Source organism: Bombus pascuorum, chromosome 3 (assembly GCF_905332965.1).
Source record: "Bombus pascuorum chromosome 3, iyBomPasc1.1, whole genome shotgun sequence".
NCBI classification, from domain to species: domain Eukaryota; kingdom Metazoa; phylum Arthropoda; class Insecta; order Hymenoptera; family Apidae; genus Bombus; species Bombus pascuorum.
This window is the reverse complement of record NC_083490.1, coordinates 8,393,054-8,413,265: the sequence shown is the minus strand read 5'-3', so window position 1 is coordinate 8,413,265 and position 20,212 is coordinate 8,393,054. Positions and strand designations below refer to the sequence as shown.

Here is a 20,212-nt window from a genome sequence, read left to right as displayed (position 1 = left end):
AATTGAAATAAGACTCGAAAGTAAAATTCCAAAGCAAATTCGACTATTTTCTAAATTTGTCGTAAAAAATGTCAGACGCTGCAAATTGTAGCTCAACGAAATAACACGTAAAATAAGATAAAAAAAAAAAAAAAAAATAAAAAAGAAATAATTTCCACGAAATAGAATTACCATATAAACAGTGACCAATAACAAAGTAAAAAAGTAAGTATTAAAAAGACGATGATGGATAAAGTAATTTCTCAAAGTGAAACGGAAGCGCGAAAGTACAAGTTTCTTTTTTTTTTTTATTTATTTATCGCAACTTTAAAATTTGTTCGATCGACGTTCGGTAAATTCTGCCACGCTAGGAAAAGTAAAAGCGATCGCTGAAAAATCGCGTAGCTACGCTCGGCCACAAAGGAAGGTGGACTCTCGTTTTTCATCCGCGGGCGAACCTATCCGCGTATATCCATCGGTAAAGGTGCATACGTGAGCGAAATTGTGAACGGTCTAATAATAACCAGGCTCTTACTTATATGGACGCTTGATTTTAATTCAAGCAAAACCGTCGGCCAGACCTCGTCCTTTGGTGCGCGGGGTCAGTGATCATCATAATCGAAAAACGCGAGGAGCATCCGAAAGCGGTCAAAATCGTCCCGCGTATCGCTCGGGAAATATCGTTCCAACGCGAATTCCTTGATCTTCAGTTATTTTCGTCGGTTATGGTAAAAGGACTTGGTCCAGCGACAGCAACGGGCCAGAATAAATCGCGACAAGTGAGAAGATTTCTAAAGTTTATTTTGTGCAATAAATATAAAACCCAGCTTTTTTATTATCCGATCTGGTATCAATGCCAAGAAGCGATGTAATAAACAGTTTGCTTAACATAGTTGAGTTAAGTGAATCGGATTGCGTCGGATATTTGCATACAGCTGGCTCGCGAAAATATTCCAACGCTCTTAGAAACTTTTTATATTTCTTCCTATTTATCATTATTTCGGTCCTTCCTTTTCGGATTAGAAATTTTTTACGTTTAGATTGTTTCTTTTTTTTTTTTATTTTTTATCTGTATCATTGGTCTTATGTCGATATAAGAATTTTTTGTCTTATCGAATCGACATGTTGGTCGATCAATTAAGAATAGTAAGTTTAAAAGTTAAAAATACTTAATTACTTAAAAATAAACCTAGACATACTATATTACTATGACGAATATAAAATACCATTACCATTCATAGCTTTGACGACTCATCGACTTAAGCATCCAATGATTAACATGATCCCGACAAGTTCTAAATGTACGATCTTTTCAATGAAATATAGTTCGTAATATTCCGTAAACTCTGTAAGTATCGTCTGTAATTATTGAAATCTTGAAGGAATCACACGTAACGTTTATATTTATTGTAACTTTTATGACATTTTTTTACCTTACTACATTTGTGACATTTATATTTATATTTATATTTACAGTGTTTTATTTGCCAGCAGTTGATATAAGCGAGATGAAAAATAATCGATGGAACGAAATTTTCTAATTAAACGTAACGCGCAGTAAAATCACAACAAGACTGTTTGCAACGTATCTATTCTTATGACAAGGATGGGAAGTCGTTTAAAAATCATTAAACGTAATTGGGCTAAAGATCGCATGAAATTAATTGAAATATGCGATCCTTTAGAAACTTTCTTACATATAAAACATCTTCATTCAAATCAGAAGTTCACTATAACGAAACACGACCATCTCGATCATATTCGTAACAATTGAAACGAATCTGAAATTGTATATAAACGTTACAAGATATTTATCGGACGTACATACCTTGCAAAGATGACCAAAGTATTTGAACAGTCGGTTATTCGCTATATTAATAAATCACGATATCTAAATGAGACCATCTTTATCATTAATCGTACGTTTGTGACTATTGCAACCTACCAATTTCTGACCAAGTGTAAAAAAATTTGTCGCAATTTTTATAGTTTACTATTATTTTTTTTAAATTTGTTTCAAATTTTATAATTATAAATTACAATGTTATAATGACGATGGTAGTGGCTCGTTACAGTGGCAATGAAATTTCGGAAAATTTCGTATAATTCACGTAACGTGTTGATAAAAATTTATCGTGCTAAGTGTTGCGAGCGACTGTATCTATTTTTGAAACGGGATAATCAAATCTAAGTTAAGTTAAGCTTCTAAGAGTATCGCTTTTATCGAGATATCGCAAGCGATCTACTTATGCACATAGTCATCGACAATTATCTGATAAGTGTATCCGATGGAACAGTAGAAAGCCAGAAATGAAATCATAGAACAGATATCGGTATGGTAATAATTCAGTTGCACAAAAGATATCTGGATAATTTCATAAATTGAAATGTGGAGGAATTTACACGATCTTCTTGGAAGGAGCAAATTCTGGAAACAAATCTCTCGGTTTTTGAGACGTCGAATGTTAATCGTATTAAATGTACGTAATAACGTTGAAAATTGGTAATTAATTTGAAGCGAGTAGCGTATTATCATATGCTGTATACATAGATATATTGTATATATAACAATATCTTTCGTTAAATATAAATCAGAATACGTATTTTTACATTCCGTACTTCAGAGATCTCATTTGTTGTTAAATAATTTGTCGTTGCGTTAAGTTGCAGGACGCTTATGGTTTTAGGAAATTTAAGAAATTTCCTAAACTTAATGTCATGTATTTGACATATTAATAATAGCTTTATGATCAATTTCTTATCGCCACGACTAAAATGCACATTAACTCGCTACAATTAAAATACACAATAAAACACAGAATAAAAATTTAAGAAGGGATTTAAGAAATACGAAGTTTACGCTGATATCGAGGTATTTTCTTTTTCAATAATAAAATATTTTTTAACAGTTTTTATATTTTTCGTTTTACGGTGTATCACCGAGGCACGAGGTTGATTATTATCGGATTCAATTGGAACGTTACGACTGTACGCGACACAAAGTTAACTTCTTACAACTTTTACGATTTTGTTGTCCCCATGTGATTTTTCTTTTTACAAATATATCCTTCTTTGTTTCAACGTGTCTTCGTTCTCGAATTTCTGCTTCTTTCTGTACACGGTGCATCAACTATTTTAAGAAGATTAAGTTGAAACATTTGAAATGTAAAGCATTTCGGAAATAAATCAAATGCACTCTGCTCATATCTGACAAGCATTTCATTTTAATTCCATGCTGAATCATTATACAGATGTAAAGTGGTGAAATATTACGAGCTTTGTGTCATAAATCTTGCATGGCCCATTCGCAGAAGACTCTTCGCCTTCGGATGAAAAATATTTTACGGACAGCGACTTCAAACTTTATATTGTATCCTATCTATATTATATTATATTATCTGTAGCTATCAATATAACAATTGTTCGATATTTTACGTTAACAGTTTGACTAACCATCGTATCGGCTTTCACGATCATCGATCTTCTCGTTTTTAAGAAAACGGCGTGATGCGGATCGGCGCTTACTTCGGATAATCGAAAATTTGGATAATACGGAAAGATCTATTAGCGTTCGTAAATCGTATGATAAAACCATAGAAATTTTGATAACATAATATTGTACGTGCATTTAGATTTAATTCGTTATTTAATCGGTTAAAAGGTCGATTAATCGTTTTCACCTGGCTACTTACACTTTCGTACTCTTCGTGTTAAAATCTCGAAAAAGAAAAATAAAGACAAAGATATGATAAAGTTCAAAGCAGCGCGGATAATACGGAACTTTGGCTCAAAGAGACCCGTATTACCGAGACTGCAATGTTAATTTCTGCATATGACACGTTAATTCATAACTTTTCTATTACGGAAGTACAATTAAAATTTAAGAGGAAAAGAATTGGAATTAATTCATTATAGAAGCTATTGTTCATAGGCGCGAAGGTATTTATTATATATTTATTGTTAATTATTATTTGAAACCAATAACGAATTAACGTGTATTTTAGTTGTGGCGATAGAAAACTATTTGATCATAGAGCTGACAACGATATATCAAATACATGATATATTATCACATATATGACATATTAAGCTGTTCCAAAAGTTTCTTTAGTTTCAGAAGCAAATAATAGATGCACAGTGTTTTTCTCTTTCATATTATTTTATTGGATTATGTACCATCCACTTTATTCTACTACTACAAAATGGGCCATATGTGATTCAATGAAGTAGTATAAAACAAAAAATGTTGTGCTTCTATTATTTTGTTCTATTACCACAAAATGGACTACACATGATTCAATGGAATAATATAAAACATAAAATGTTGTACTTCTATTATTTTGTTCTATTACTACACAAGGGATCCTACATAATTCAATAAGATAATATGAAACATAAAATGTTGTGCTTCTATTATTTTGTTTTACTACTACAAAATGGACCACACATGATTCAATGGAATAATATGAAATATAAAATGTTGTGCTTCTATTATTTTGTTCTACTGCTACAAAATGGACCACACATTATTCAATGAAGTAATATAAAACATAAAATGTTGTACTTTTATTACTTTGTTCTATTACTACAAAATGGACCACACATGATTCAATGGAGTAATATGAAACAAAATATTGTGCTTCTATTATTTTGTTTTACTGCTACAAAATGGTCCATACATAACTCAAGAAAATAATATAAAACACAAAATGTTGTGCATCCATTATTCCCATAAAAAACGAAAGGAACTTTTGGGACAATCTAATATTTTACTATTTATCGTGCCATTAATAACAAGTTTTCAGCTTGTACTTCGTTACATCGAATAGTAAGCATCGTAGAGATACAGAAATTGGCAAATTACAAGATAAATCGTATAACTTGACTGGAAATCCTATTTTATGCCATCGTTTGATGTTAACGGAAAGATCGATGCGTAGAAAATGAAATAAGAACCTCAAGCTATCAAACTCTTCGTTTTTAACATTCTCTATCCTTCTTCTTCTTCTGTTTATAGTAGGAAGCGAGTGAAAATTAGCGAAGATGTACGGCCTAATTCTGGAAAACATGTCCGAGTACATACGACAGGTGTACGGGGAAGATAGATGGGAGGAGATCCGACGACAAGCATCCGTAGATCAACCTAGTTTCAGCGTTCATCAAGTCTACCCTGAGAACCTTATACCGAGATTAGCGAAGAAGGCTATTCACGTATGTGTTTGTTAATTTCGTTGCGCAAGTGCATGATTAATGATCGATTGTAAAAAGGAACACACGACTTACAGTAGTTGGAGACAAAAATAAGTGGACATTTAGTGGAAGTAGGTATCGATGAAGTTTAATCAGACTAATACCAATGCTATGTACTTAATACTTGTACTTAAGTTATTTCGATATATGTATATCGTTATAGTAAGTGTCGGGCAAGATCTTATTTACCGATTAAATAATAAATAACAGATTGAAACAATATTTTAATCTTCAATAATATTTCTTATTTAAACAAAAGCCATTTGAACGACGTCAGAGATAATTTATCGTTTTATTTTATTTTTCATTTGGATTTAAATTGGAAACAAACGATAATGCATAAATAAATGTTTCTTCGCTTTTGTCTTATCTGTTTCATTTTGTACAATGAAAAGAAGATGAAATTAACATGGCTATTTTTCGATGATCAGGTTCACATTCGCTTTTTGAAACTATTCGCTTTTCGAACAAGTTGTCCGTAAGACTATTTTATCTCGGTATATAGTTAATGAATATCATCAAGACTAAAAGTTTTCATTTAAGAGACAAAGGGGGAAGCTTTCACAAACACATCAACAAGGTTGAAAAAAAGAAAACGTGCAAATAGAAGGTTTCGTTAAAAGAAACATGCCTCCCTCGAAGCCATTCGACTTTTATCTGATACATTTTCCGATATAATTAACCAGTTAGCTGTTACGATTTCTTCGAAAACTCTGCAAAACGTGTACCCAAAATATGTCGCAAAAGGTAAGCGATGACGAGTATACTCGTCAAACACAGAATACGCGTGTCTGTTATAACATAGAATTAAGAATTAAGAATCGTAATAAAACGACTGTTTTTTAATTTTATTGCTGAATTACAGGGCTCGCTACAGCACGAAAGAGTATACTCGTCGAAAACAGCTAATCGGTTAATAATATCGAGAACATTACAGTTTAAATTCTTAGGTGACTCACTCTGCACATTGACAGTCTGAAAGAATACACAGATGACTTTCTTTCTACGTTTCCTCGCTAATGTTACATTTACGTGACTATCACGTGCTATTTCACTGTCTGGTTTTTTAATGGGTTAATTAGAAAAGCTTTACTCTACCTTATCAATTACGTACTTTTATACTGTATACCCTGTGTATTGATATCGTTTAATTCAATCGAATACATTTCTAACTTGTACTACAGGTACTTGGCGTAACGGAAAAAGAATTTTTCGATCAGATGGGTGTACACTTCGTAGGATTCGTTGGCCAGTACGGTTATGATCGTGTGCTTTCAGTACTTGGGCGTCACGTAAGAGATTTCCTTAATGGATTGGACAATTTACACGAATATCTGAAATTCTCCTACCCTAGGATGAGAGCGCCTTCGTTTATTTGCGAGAACGAGACGCGGCAAGGTAAATAACTTCCAAATGAATCGCATGCACCTCGAAATTACGCGATTCGCGATTCCACACGATCTTCTCAGAAAGCGAAACGATCAATTGCATTTCTTATAATAAGCTTTGCGATGTCATTACACGATGAACGTTCAGTTCTATAAAGATAAACCACTCATTTCCACAAGTTTACAAAAAATAGCGCTTATAACGTCAATAGGTAACTTGTGCCCGATTTTTAATTTTCCGAGTCGACCAGTGTGACCCTTGCGGGTGTCTAGATTTTACATTTTTACCAGCGAAAGAACAAAGCAGCATCAAGCACGCGTTTATTAGCCAAAAAGTACTTCTTTCATCATCCACTGTCATCCTCGTTACTCGCAGTCTCACTGGTCTATAATTACGAAGCGCTAAAATAGAAAAACAGACTATTCGTAATATCATCGGCTAAGAATAGAATTCGTGGTCTACATTTACTTTTATTACGTGCGTTGCAGGCCTGACCCTCCATTATAGGAGCAAACGACGCGGATTCGTTTATTACACGATGGGTCAGATAAGAGAGGTGGCCCGACACTTTTATCACAAGGAATTACAGATCGAGCTGGTGCGCGAGGAGATTCTATTCGACACCGTGCACGTCACCTTTCAGCTCACCTTTGATAACAGGGCTTTTACCCAAGCCTCGTTGACTATGACACGCGAAGAGAAGCATTTGCCAATAGGAGCCTCTGTCTTGTTCGAAATATTTCCTTTTTGTATCGTTTTCGGGTATGTTGCAGCAAGTTTATTTACATCTTCGTTCATACAGTATAAGGATACTTACGAAAACTGAATAACAAACCGTGAAATTCTGAGGAATCTTGTTCGAAACTCTTAGGTTCACTGTCCACGAACGTCAGCGGAACTCGTGTCCAACGGAGTCGCTTCGTAGACGCGCAAGACATTTGGTCCGCTGGACAATCCATCTACAACTGTAGCAAGATACATCTTGTCGCGTTATGAAAATGTCACGCTTTCCTCCTCTATCGCTACGTTCTTTATAGTTGCAACGTGTTACCGGCGATGTCACAGCCGAATTTATGCTCTTTCACTTTGGAGGAACACATTTCGTACGCCAATGAGACGAGCATGAGAGCACCGTTCGTTCGTCGTGATCTGCCAAACTGAAACCGTGTGAATTCGTCTTAATTTGATGACGGATGCACGTTACATTACGATGATCGCTGCGCGGAAGAGTATTGCTAACATCAACGCGTCCGAGAGATGTCTTCAGCCAATCAATAACATCGTCGATATTTCGAGGTTCTCTACGAAAATGCAATTTGTCAATAAATAATTGTATGGACGATACAGGTTGATCCTGTAGCGGCACTCTACAGCAAACCTTGCAACGGTTTGTGTCCCGTGGTTTGCTACACAAAGACCCTATCCTCGACCGGACGACGGCAGAGCTCTGCTTAGCGCAGTTGGTTACGAACGTTCAAGACCAGCTTTGAATCCCGGCACTCACAGTCTGGTTTTTTACGAAATTCCTAACTGAGGAGAAGGTAACCCGGGTGAAGACAAAATCTCGTACACCAGCAGTACCCATCACGACCTATCCACCTCAATCCTTTTACTCGAGAACCTTGAAACATTGACAAAATTCACAATCTAAGATCATACGAATGCGCGTCTACGGAGCGACTCTTCGTGAACAGTGGGCTTTAGGTTACTCTGCTTGGGACATTGGAATATAAAGAATATACATATTCCATGGTTGATTAGCTAGTTTGCAAGTGGCTGGTACAGCATCGGTGACGTGTCTAGACGAAGCTAGTTGCAACGCTGACGAAACGTCAAGTAATTTGTTCTTCTCGAAAGCTGTTGGATTATTTCATTTGGAACATTGGAATATAAAGAATGCACATGTTCCGTTGCAAGTAGCTGACACAGCATCGGTGCGTGTCTAGAGATCACCGATGGAGCTAGTTGCAATGCTGGCAATGCAGAAACGTCTCAGCAAGTAATTCCTCCAGGATGCTTGTTCGACCAGAAAATCTCAAGACTGTCATCGTTTATAAATAATACAATAAAGCATTTTTCTTATCTTGGCAAAGCTTCTATCTTTACTGACGAAGTTTATTTATCTTTTTATCGATCGATCTGCGTGTACAGCGCGTAATTAAGCTTTCGTTTTTAGATCAGACATGATCGTAAGGAGTATCGGAAACTCTTTGATGGTAATATTGCCCGATCTAGTTGGCAAAAAGATTACACACTTCTTCGACCTTGTCAGGCCACTCATTGCATTCAAATTTCACTCGGTACGTATATTTTTAGAAAATGTTCTTTTTTGTCACCTCTCTGTTCATTCTGCTTTTCCTTATTCCTTCGTCCTTTCCAGCTTTCCTTTATTTTTAACTGGCAATACGAACTATTTCCTTTGGTAATATCTTCTTACTATTATGTTATTCTTTAATCTCTCTTTTCTTTAGTTTACCTCATTGGATCTTGCCAAAATCTCGTCTTTCCTTGTTACTCCTGTTCTATGTTATAATTTACATCTATAGCTTTTATTTCTCCGTATATTTAAACCACGAACGTTCACACATTTCCGAGCAAAATTTATTTATTATTTAGACAATGGACATTACGAGGAAAAATGTAGAGACGTAATGCGGAAAAAATATCTTGAATTGTTATACTTAATTTGTGTGATACTTCAATCTTCGTTTAGGTCTTATTTCTTTAATTATGTTCATACATTAAATTAGATTGTAAAAATAAGCTACGAATATTGTATAAATAATTGTTACCTGTTCTTTGCAGATTTTAAACAGAACGAATAACATCTTCGAGCTAGTTACCGTGGAACCAATTCTCACAGAACGGCCACCAGATCGACAGAAAGATGAAATTTTACTGAGCGACGAACTCGACTCGGTAGATGACAGAACCTTGAGATTGAAAGGTAATTTCTTTGACATTTCCATTTAACAGTTTACACTCGTAAAGATCGATTATTCTCCGGCTTGATATTGTTATTTAGTTTCGTTAAAAAATTTAACACTATACCATTTGTTTATATCGTGCATTGTATATCTCGATTTTTCGTACTATGTTTTAGGCTTTTACAAATATTCCACTTACAACGAGGCGAAAAATTCGTTGTTACGTCGAGGCTCGTTCTTTTTTGCTTAAATTAGATCGTGTATCGGTGTCCTTCGACATTATCACTTCGAACAATGGAAATATTATTTAAGATAACGTGTATCTATGTATACAAAATAGGTACGTGAACGGTTCTAGCGAAAAGCAAGCATTTTCTTTGTAAGATTCACGATTAAAGCGGGAAACACACGAAGCAACGATCGGTGTCCTGTCAGAAATTATTCGGTCGATTACTTCGGACAGTCGTATATTTTCTAATTAATTTCTAATTAATCGAGCCTAATAAACTCGGTGATCGTAGCTCTTGTTATCGTGCTGTAGTTAACATACCACGTTATTGAATAATATATTGTTGCAATTTATACAAATTTGTTTACCATCGCACGTTGTTACGTGCTTTTGTAAATATATTAATTATTCCCTTGAATTGATTAGCCTACCGGTGCAAAAGTCTCTACTAATCTATCGTAACAATTTTAACTTAAAAAGTTCTAATATCTGTAAAAACTTTGCCGATTTTAAATTGATTTTATGTCGCCGTCAATTTGCGAAACAAATATGAACCTAATCAGAGTCTCCGAAATTTCTTCTCAATTTATCATCTTCATATGGCGTAATTGCAATATAATTTGTTTATATTTCTTCTTACTTAAATTTTTTATTAAACTGGCACGTCTTCTGAAATTATATACGAGCAGAGTGTCTCGCAAGTTTTCGTAAAAGCTATCGTAAAGCTATTACGAAACGCTTATGGGACGCGAAGAAAATGATTATTTTCTTCCTATAAATTATTTTTATGCAACACGAAGAAGATAGCGGTGATTGAATTCGAACGAGACGTATTTTGAAACGTTTTTTCTATAATTTAATAGGCGATAGTGACAAAAAAGAAAAATTTTGGTTCTCTTACTCTATTTTCTATATTTTATGTATAGTCTGTTCCAAAGATAATACCTCTGTCTGCTTTATAATTTAGATTGTTAGCTCCGAGAAAGAACATTTGCACAATTGCAGACAGGGAAGTTTATTAAAATATTCACGTTACACATAGCCTTGTTAGTCGGCATTAAGACACGCGAAATAATGAGAAGAGCCATTAGCAAATTATCGATATAAGAATTATTATCTCGTTTGAAACAGCGAGGCCGTAAAACACCCATGTGCTTAAGAAAAGAGAAAATCTTTGTCGACTAAGGCGATCGTTTTAATTTTGAGAAATGTTACCTAGAAATGTTTCTATAATTAAAGCTTGCACATGCTTTTGGAACAGACTACGTACGTATAAAAGGTGCAATACATAGACATTGTTATTTAATGGAAGCTTCTGGTTTGCAATTTAAAAATCACCGATTTAGAGAAAAAAACACATATTATCGAGTAACACGTATAGTTTAAAGTATTTTCCGAAATCGAAGGTGAAACGTTTCGGGCGATTTAATTCGAAACGAATACAGTGAACGGCGTGCTTCGCGTTCGTATAATACGAGACAACGTAAAAACGCGATAGACAAAGCAATTTCTTCGTTTCAACATTGATTGTTTGAACCTTTGTAACAAATATCCACGACGTTCATTAGGTCAGATGATATACATGGATAACTGGAAGATGATGATGTATCTTGGTACGCCCGTTATGCCAGATTTGAATTCCCTGATCGCAACGGGTCTCTACATTAATGATCTATCGATGCATGACTTTAGCAGGTATCAGTGCATTTCTTTATTACTTCTGCCTTCCTAAGTTGTCCTAATGTACATGTTATTTCGTTTAAATTCGAGCATCGGAGAAAATTTTATCGAGGTATCGTTACTTATTATTTTTTTTCTTTTTATAATCTGCGTACGAGTAATCTATCATACAATAAATTGACATGGATATTATCGATATTATTTAATTTACGTCGCTAAATCTGTATGGTGGATGTAAAAAGCAACGTCTCTTTATTTTGTGCATTCTTATTTGGTGTACGATAATTTTGTGGTCAGATTCACTGGATCATTGAGCTGATTGTTCAGCCGTTGTTGATGCAATTTGCTATTTACTTGTTGCTTACACATCTATTTATATGCTTTCGTAATATCGCTATCTTTTTATTTTTATTTCTTAAATTTGTATTATATATTTTCTTCTTTGTTTATCTATTTTTCTTCTTTCTAAATTAAATTTTTATTTACCTATTACCGCTTATTAATTATGCTTGTAACGGACGGAAAGTGCAAGTAGAAAGTGCAAGTGCGAGTGCAAACGTAAAGCGCAAGTGCAAATACAAAGTTCGAGAATAAAGTGCGAGTGGGAATGCAACAGTTACACGATTGCTGCGGAAAATCAGTATGACGATCAGTATTACGATAAAACAGATTGTATAGATAGGAAGCATGTGTCCCTTTTGTTATAGAGATCTGATGCTTGCTGGCACTCAACAATCGGTGGAACTGAAGTTAGCTTTAGACCAGGAGCAATTGAAAAGCAAAAAGCTAGAGGAGTCTATGAGAAAGTTGGACGAGGAGATGAAACGCACGGACGAATTGCTGTATCAGATGATACCGAAACAGGTGGCAGATCGTTTGAGAAACGGCGAGAGTCCGATAGACACGTGCGAGGTAAGAGCAATGGTTTAAAAAGAATCTTCGTTGCCTGTTATACGTTAATAAATCGTCTATCATCCATCGAATACCGATACTACGGAAGTATTTTTCTTTGTCATAAAGCAGCCAATTTCTCGTCATCGTCGATGTTAAAAATTTTTAAACTCGAACGTCTTTATAAATTTCGCGAATTACATCTTCCATCGCGAACATTATAACGCGATGCAAGATGATTCGATGTACGAACGTACACGACAGTTTCGAATCTCTGAACATTTAAGCGTATTATTCTAGAAATTGTTACTCGTCTAAAATTATCGGTAATTATTTTCCAAATTACTTCACCGAAACAGAAACTTTGCAATAACGCGTACAGGCAAAAGTTGTTTGGAACACCGATCTTGACAATGTATTTCAAGGTGGTTGAAATCGATCAAATCGTCCCCTTTGTAAATAATTATCAAATTATTGATTGCTACGTTTACCGAAATTACGTACCGTGTCCTCTCGTTACAACTACCATTTACGCTATCGTACGTGAAAGCGATGGATGTCGAAGAAGAGTAATCATCTCTGACCGTGATTGATTAACACGTTTCACTATCATGACTATTTCAGATGTTCGACAGCGTTTCAATTTTATTCTCGGACGTAGTGACATTTACAGAGATATGCAGCAGAATCACACCGATGGAGGTGGTGTCCATGTTGAACGCGATGTACTCCCTTTTCGACACGTTAACAGAACGGAACCGGGTGTATAAGGTATTCTTAGGTAGTAAGAGTTAGACATTTATTCGTCCTCAAAATCATTCTCTTGCTTTATTCCAGAACGCGACGCATAATCATTAAAAGAAACCGCGCGTCTTTTTCAAAATTCCTTCTTAAATCTTGCTGCGTTCTTCTCCGTCATCCTCGATGCGATTCTACTCTTCTAACGTTGAAACGTTAAAAAAAAAAAAAAAAAAAAATACCACCATACGTAACATTCGAGGTATCAAATATTTCAGTGGATTACGTACGAAGAAATTAACGCTGAATATTTCAGTCACACCAATCAGTAACGATTTAATTAATTATTTCGTCGGAACATCGAGAACGTTGTATTCTTTGCGAAAGAAGAGGAGATGGAAAATTTGTAGAAACTCGAGAACCACAGCACGGTTCGTTTGGTTTAACCCTTTCGCTTCGAGCGACCGCGCGATGACTCCTGGGTGCGGCACCCCATATATTCGTCATCCAAATGATGCATATACAAGTGCTATCTGTAGTCAATAATATATCTTTTCGTTATCAGCAGTACATTTTCTGTTGATTTTATTGACATATTGGATTAATCACTTCTTAAAGTTACTCATAGTTGAAACAACATCAAAACGTTTCACACAATATATTTCTGTTAGAATTTAATCTCGAAGTTAAAATTAATAATCTGTGGAAGACATAATGTTTATGTTGAAATAATATTCAGTGATATCTATTACATAGAACTACAGAACTTGATGTATATAAGCGAGTGATATAATTACCAACGTACGGAGATTGTTGACAGTTGGCCAGTTACTCTCAGACTAAACGCAGGTAGTAACCCATTATCCCTTAAATATTTTCAACTCCACTCTCTATACAGTAACGAGTATGACCTATGTAAGTGTCCTATTCAAATGCCTGTGTGAGTATCTGTGTAAGAGTGTTTGTGCCTATGCGTGAAATATCGTTGTATTCCAACAATTTCAAACATCCAAACGATCGTATACTGTTTCATGCTAAAAAATCTATTAAATCCATTGACAGTGAAACGATATTTCATATACGGTTCTTACAAGAATTATTGTTATTTAAGACTTAGGCAAACGTATATGCAGCAACCACGCATACTGTGCGTATCTCTGGCGCGCGTTTCCGTTCAGTGACGGTACTTCGGCTGATTGGACTGCCGAAGCGAAAGGGTTAAACGTTCGTTTCCACGTATTTCGATAGTTCTTTTCATCCAGGGTATTGAATATTTCACGTACATTTGATGACAATCCTTGCAATTTGTTCCGCTAGGTCGAAACTATCGGCGACGCTTACATGGTGGTATCTGGTGCACCAGTGAAGGAGAATGATCACGCAGATCGTGTGTGTGATATGGCGCTCGATATGGTCGAAGCGATAACGGACCTCAAAGACCGATCCACAGGTAAATTTCTGCGACAGGTAACTTAACTTGCAAATTATATATAAAATTTTGTTCGCGTTAAGAAGATCTATATATTTCTATATATTATATTAAAATCCATTTGAAAAAGGAAAAATACGTATATCGTTGCTAGTAAAAGCGACATTATAGAAAGATTATTAGTTATTTATATAAATTAATATTTCCTCCTACGGTCTGTTCTTTCCATCCCCATAGCGTGACTCGCCCTGTATAGAATTAAACGATTCTGTCAGCTACAAATTCTTTCTTCGGTTTTAAATAAGTAGAACAACGAGTCTGCTCCTCCTCCGCCCACGCTTTCTCCTAATACGCAAATACTATGAATATTCACCCCCTTGAGCCAAGAGGAAATCTTAAAGAACGCTTAGCACTGTATATACGCAATGGTAAACGTATTTTTGCGAATGTTTCGAAGACTCACTATTATATCTGTATGTCGAGTTCTCCTTAGGGTTAGGGACGTGTAACGAATCTTCATTTGGATTAGACATTGTTGTTATACAATATGGATGATATTTACTGGTACAAATATGATTAGTGGCGATTAGATACTCCAGATGCTAATGACAATGATCTTAGGTTCTGTTGAGGTTATTAGATGTATGAACAAAGGAACGCGTGGATAAATTGTACAGTAGAAAATATATTTTAATACAGAAGTGTAGATACAAGTAGGAATATAATTTGCAGTGTTACCCTATAATTGAAAGCCCTGAAGCCATGTCTACTGTTTATGGTCTGCCTTCGTCCCAGTCTTTTGTCTATACGCTGTCGATGGCTTCGGTGTTTGAGAAAACTAAAAGGACCAGATGTAGAGTTTTCTTAGAAATGGTGACCGCTTCAATACCAGGTTCAATAACGAATCCACGGTCAACAGGATAGCAAATGTGCTTTCTTCCATAGTCTAAGTCCAACTGAACTTACTGGTCCACAATTCAAGCATAACTCAACTTACTTGTCCACGGTACAAGTAGAACTCAACTATCTTTCTCTGTCCAAGTCGAACTACATTTATATACTCTTCTTCGTATCTCTCTGTACCTCTCGGGTTAACTATATTTTTAACAATTACTTTATACCTCTGTTAGATAAAAACGTCCCTCCCGTGACCGTGGCTACGTTCAGCGACCCGTCGTATCACTTCGAGTCCAAGCCTATTGTCATAAATCTCGGGCACACATAATCGAATTAAATCGTAAACAACTACTTCTAAAATTTATTATTAAATACCGCTATAATGAAAAGTCCAGACTAACGTATTGGGGGTCTTCCCAAAAATTCCAAAAGGAAGGCCCCGATGTTCTTTCATCTCTGATATATATTAGCTTGTCCCAAAAGCTAATTTCGCTTTAGAAGGAAATAGCAGACGCACATTTTCCAATAGAACAAAATGGATCGTAATTCAATAAAATGATATAAAGCAAAAACCGTTGCGTGTCTATTATTTCCCTACGAAACGAAAGAAACTTTTGAGACGATCTAATGTATAGGGAAAAAATGATTCAGAACGATGACATCGACGACATACTTCGAAGTCGTTGAAATCGCACGTGGTTCCTTTATCCTGCGTATTCATCTCTTCTCTTCTTTTTGTTTCTTTTGTTTCTAGCGATTATAAGACGCTTGTAATTTCCTGCTTCAGGTCTTCATCTTCAAATACGAGTCGGTATCCATAGCGGTGCTGTGGTGGCCGGTATAGTCGGCTTGAAAATGCCACGATATTGTTTGTTCGGTGATTCGGTGAACACGGCATCTCGTATGGAGGCAACCAGCCAGGCGATGCAAATACACATATCAGAATCCACGCGAGAACTATTGTCACCGTCGTATAAAGTTAAAGAACGAGGGGAGATAGAAGTGAAGGGTAAAGGTATGAAATTTGCATTAGGAGATATAATTCGATGCGAAATATTGGCTTGGCAACTAAGTGATTGCGGATTTTGTCAATACCGCCTAATGGCAAAATCCGCAATCGCTTAGTTGCCAATCCAATATTACAAATATTCGGATATATAATATCCAATATTACAAATTCGAGATCCAACGAAATGGTTGAAAAAGGTTTTTTTTTTTTTTTTATTTTGGTTATTTTACAATTTGTCCTTGCGGACATTTGGTAAAGTGTTATATCTTGTTGGCGAAGAAAAAAAAATATAAATAAAAAATAATATAGCATGTGGGCGGCTACCCCCAGCGGGGTGCCAGCTTCGTTTTTTTACTATGTTATATCTTTTATGTATGGTTGAAAAAGGTGGCATCGAAACGACTCCAAACGTGCAGATTACAGAATATCGCGTGTATTTCAGGTACGATGAAGACGTACTGGTTAGAAAAAAGGGAGCATAGATCGTCGTCGACGAAGGGAATTACCATTCAAGAGCCGCCACAGTGGAACACGAGAAATACCGAGAAGAGAGTATCCGCAGGGACGCCGGCTGCTTTCACGGCAGCCACCATGTACGAAAATCAAAATTGCTTGGACACGTTGTCTAGGAGAGGTTCGAACATAGTCTCGCCAACGCCTGCAGATTCGACGTTCATCCCCGAGGAAAGAAGAATTTACTCGCCTATCACGTTCCAAGACGTTGCTCGTCGATCGGTGGCAAATTCACCGACGAAGAACGCCGATTCGAAAGGTAACTAAAATTCCGAAACGATAAATCATTTATTCGTAAACACGATGACGCGTTTAGGATGTTAGAAAGAGCGCGGAGAGTGTGAAATTTCGTTGGCTTGTAATTTACTAAAGCTATCCATTGGGAGATGTAAGAAGATACTCGGTAAAGATAGAACCGAGTGTTAAATTTACAGTTTCGCACGATATTTTTGTATTTTTATATTCTACCGTTGGAGTTTCGTATTTCACGCTTCCGTCTGGATTTTCATGTTTTCGAAGTTTAGGCGATGCGAGAAGCTTAGGTGGTAGAAGCACAGAGAACGAGGAACACGAGACGCGCGTTCTAAGCTCGAGTTTCAGTTGAGACGTTAACTCGGTGGTTGAAAGTAGAGAGCCAGGAAGCGGAGTACAGTGAAAGATAGATGAAAGGAAAAGATAGAGCAAGAAATTAATTAGTTGTTTGTACGAGGCAACGATCCAAAATACACGACAGAATTTCAGGCCAGACGTAATTATAGCTTATATGTATCAGCCTATCTGCGTCTTATCGAGAGATTCTCCGACGAATCGAATAATTCGAAATCTAAATTTGTCGTCGAAATAATTACGCAGTGATTCGTCGATCTCTACAAGTTCCTTTCTCTTTTTTTAAATGCAAGCTAAATGTGGTAGCTTTCACAGCACGACCCTGAGAATGATATTTCGAATGAAATAGGAGACAACTAAATGCCACTAAAGACACCTTGCAAGAAAAACCGAACGAACTCTTCGGCCGACTCGATAGAATTAGGTCTTCAGAAAGTCATTATTTATTATAGCGATCCTTACCAGTGAAACATTAATAATTTCTCCCTTAAAACCTGTTTACTTTCAGAATGCAGGTCGAACTCGATAGGTGCGGTGATGACCAGGAACTCGGAGATGTTCAGCTGCCTTCTGAGCGACACCGAGGAACATTTCAGACAGCACAGGGACAGTTTATCGCCCCGCGCGGAGAACCGATCGGCCGGGATACACCCGAAACCAGAGCTGAACGTGACGAGCTCGAGTTCGTCGTCGGAGGAGTCTCGTGACGACAGAGCTGCGTCTGCCGATTCCGACGTCTCGAAGCGACAGAAGAGCAAAGAGTATTACACCACGTTCCATAGCGATCTCAGCAACTCGCAGTCGTTGACGCACCAGGATCAATGTTGTCCTGGTTTCACGATGTCGAAGAGCGGCAAAACGCGCCATCAGAACAACGGATGCTGCATCGCCTAGTAGGGCAAGCCGCGAGTCAGTTCATCGATTTGCCTTCTCGACGAGTTGACCTCGTTGTTTCGACGGTGCGTACACCGAGCGTGATCGAACTCATGGTTGCGAGTATACAGAGTGTCCTACGCAACTGGGACAAGCTACAGCTCTGAAACGCTAGAAGATAGGAAAGAAAATTCGTTGGACAAAATTAATCGAGGGCGATGGTAAATAATACGCTTTGAATATTCCGAGATCACCTGTTTGGAGTAGCAGGATCGTTCAGAGACTGACAACCCAAGTAATTTTGACACCACGACGATACGATGCATTCTGAAAAGATACTTTGTCCTCAACTTTAGCAGTTTTTCGTGATATCAGTTTGATTCGAACGATTACGACGTACGCCTCGACTTTATTTGAGTTTACTTTATTCGACTTTACTTTATTCGAATCGTCGCTTCCTGCGTAGCATTCTCCACTCGAGAACTTTTTTAATTTCGCAAAAGATATCGCCTGTTTGCTTTCACGTTTGTTGAGATTTTCATTATCTTATCGCAACTTCAAGAAATAGGAACGATCTTAAGATTACATTAAGAAAACAAAAAAAGAAACTAAAATTGAGAAAAATATATCGTACGATACCGCTTTAATTTTGTCTAGCGAGATTCTCCTCTATCTTTTAACGTGTCAGAACGACAGCTTGTCCAAGTTGCGCGGGACACTTAGTATATCGTTCGTTTTTCATTGGTCGAGCACTGACACCCTTAGGACCCTTAGGATTTGGAACCCGCTTATATTTCGCTGATGGTCGCTTTTATATTTTGATCGCGGGATTAGCGTCGCAGAGCGTTGCTCCGAGATTGCGTCAGTCGTTGGAAACTGTCGTTTGAAGTATTTTCCTTTATCGAATTCCAGAGAGATAAATTTCGACGTTTCGCTGGAATTGCAGTTTTAGCTTTGCGACGGTGACGAATGACACACGCTACTATCAAAGTGCGAACTCCGATAAAGCTATACAACCGCCAGCATAAGTTTAAGACACTTTCGGTGTGAGAGGAAATTGCGTCGTTTGACGCAAATTCGATGTTTCTCGTTGTCTTCGTTTTCTAGTTGTTCTACTATAAATCTATCGTTTCATTCACCGTACGTATAATATACGAATATCATACTGTACGTTATCGTTCAAAATGTGAAATCCCATAAAGAGTAAAAATTTGTAAGAAAGCTTTTTACGTGCGCAATTTTATTCGAGCAAGAGATACCATATCATTGATTTCGAATTAATATGTCTATTATGTTTCGAGTTAATCGAAATAATAAATGAAATTGATAGACGATTCGCTGTATATGTAAAATACAGATGAGCAAGCGATTTCAATTTGTCTGATAACGTACGTAAAATGATACCGAAGAGAGAGTATCTTGGTAAACGAATCATGGAATAAGGCAAGCTGAATAATTCCATTTTTTAAAAAATGCCTTAACTTTTCCGTTAGAATGCACGTTCGTCGATTAATTTGTCGGGAATCGAACGATGGATGTTTCTTCATACGCAATGTTGGAATTTTTGAATTTATGTACAGATACGTAGACATAAATTTAGAATTCTAAGCGCTGTTGTTTTAAGAAAGTATTTATTATAGATATGTTACAGACATAAGGAAGATAAGCAAAGTAACGTTTAGATAGTAGTTTAAATTATTGAATTTTTTAATGTTGCGAGGAACGAAAAATGTAATATCAATGACGAAAAGAAAAGATCTCAATCAATAAAAAAAAAAGGCAGAGATTTAATATCATTACCT

General features: G+C 36.4%; 1 protein-coding gene across 5 annotated transcripts in view; it reads left to right on the top strand.

Moving 5' to 3' along the window:
- Positions 1 to 18,779, top strand: part of LOC132905340 (soluble guanylate cyclase 88E) — a 34,150-nt gene extending 15,371 nt beyond the window's left edge. For 3 of the 5 annotated variants that reach the window (XM_060956533.1, XM_060956536.1, XM_060956531.1), the window contains 12 exons: positions 4,997 to 5,190; positions 6,414 to 6,627; positions 7,107 to 7,380; positions 8,795 to 8,918; positions 9,424 to 9,565; positions 11,343 to 11,469; positions 12,162 to 12,366; positions 12,970 to 13,116; positions 14,401 to 14,533; positions 16,197 to 16,424; positions 16,861 to 17,190; positions 18,046 to 18,779. In XM_060956533.1, the coding sequence (XP_060812516.1) occupies positions 5,023 to 5,190; positions 6,414 to 6,627; positions 7,107 to 7,380; positions 8,795 to 8,918; positions 9,424 to 9,565; positions 11,343 to 11,469; positions 12,162 to 12,366; positions 12,970 to 13,116; positions 14,401 to 14,533; positions 16,197 to 16,424; positions 16,861 to 17,190; positions 18,046 to 18,431 (2,478 nt within the window). In that variant the 5' untranslated portion in view covers positions 4,997 to 5,022 and the 3' untranslated portion in view covers positions 18,432 to 18,779. The remainder of the gene's footprint in view (positions 1 to 4,996; positions 5,191 to 6,413; positions 6,628 to 7,106; positions 7,381 to 8,794; positions 8,919 to 9,423; positions 9,566 to 11,342; positions 11,470 to 12,161; positions 12,367 to 12,969; positions 13,117 to 14,400; positions 14,534 to 16,196; positions 16,425 to 16,860; positions 17,191 to 18,045) is intronic. The other 2 variants (XM_060956532.1, XM_060956534.1) reach the window with 1 other exon arrangement.
- Positions 18,780 to 20,212: the final 1,433 nt, after the last annotated feature.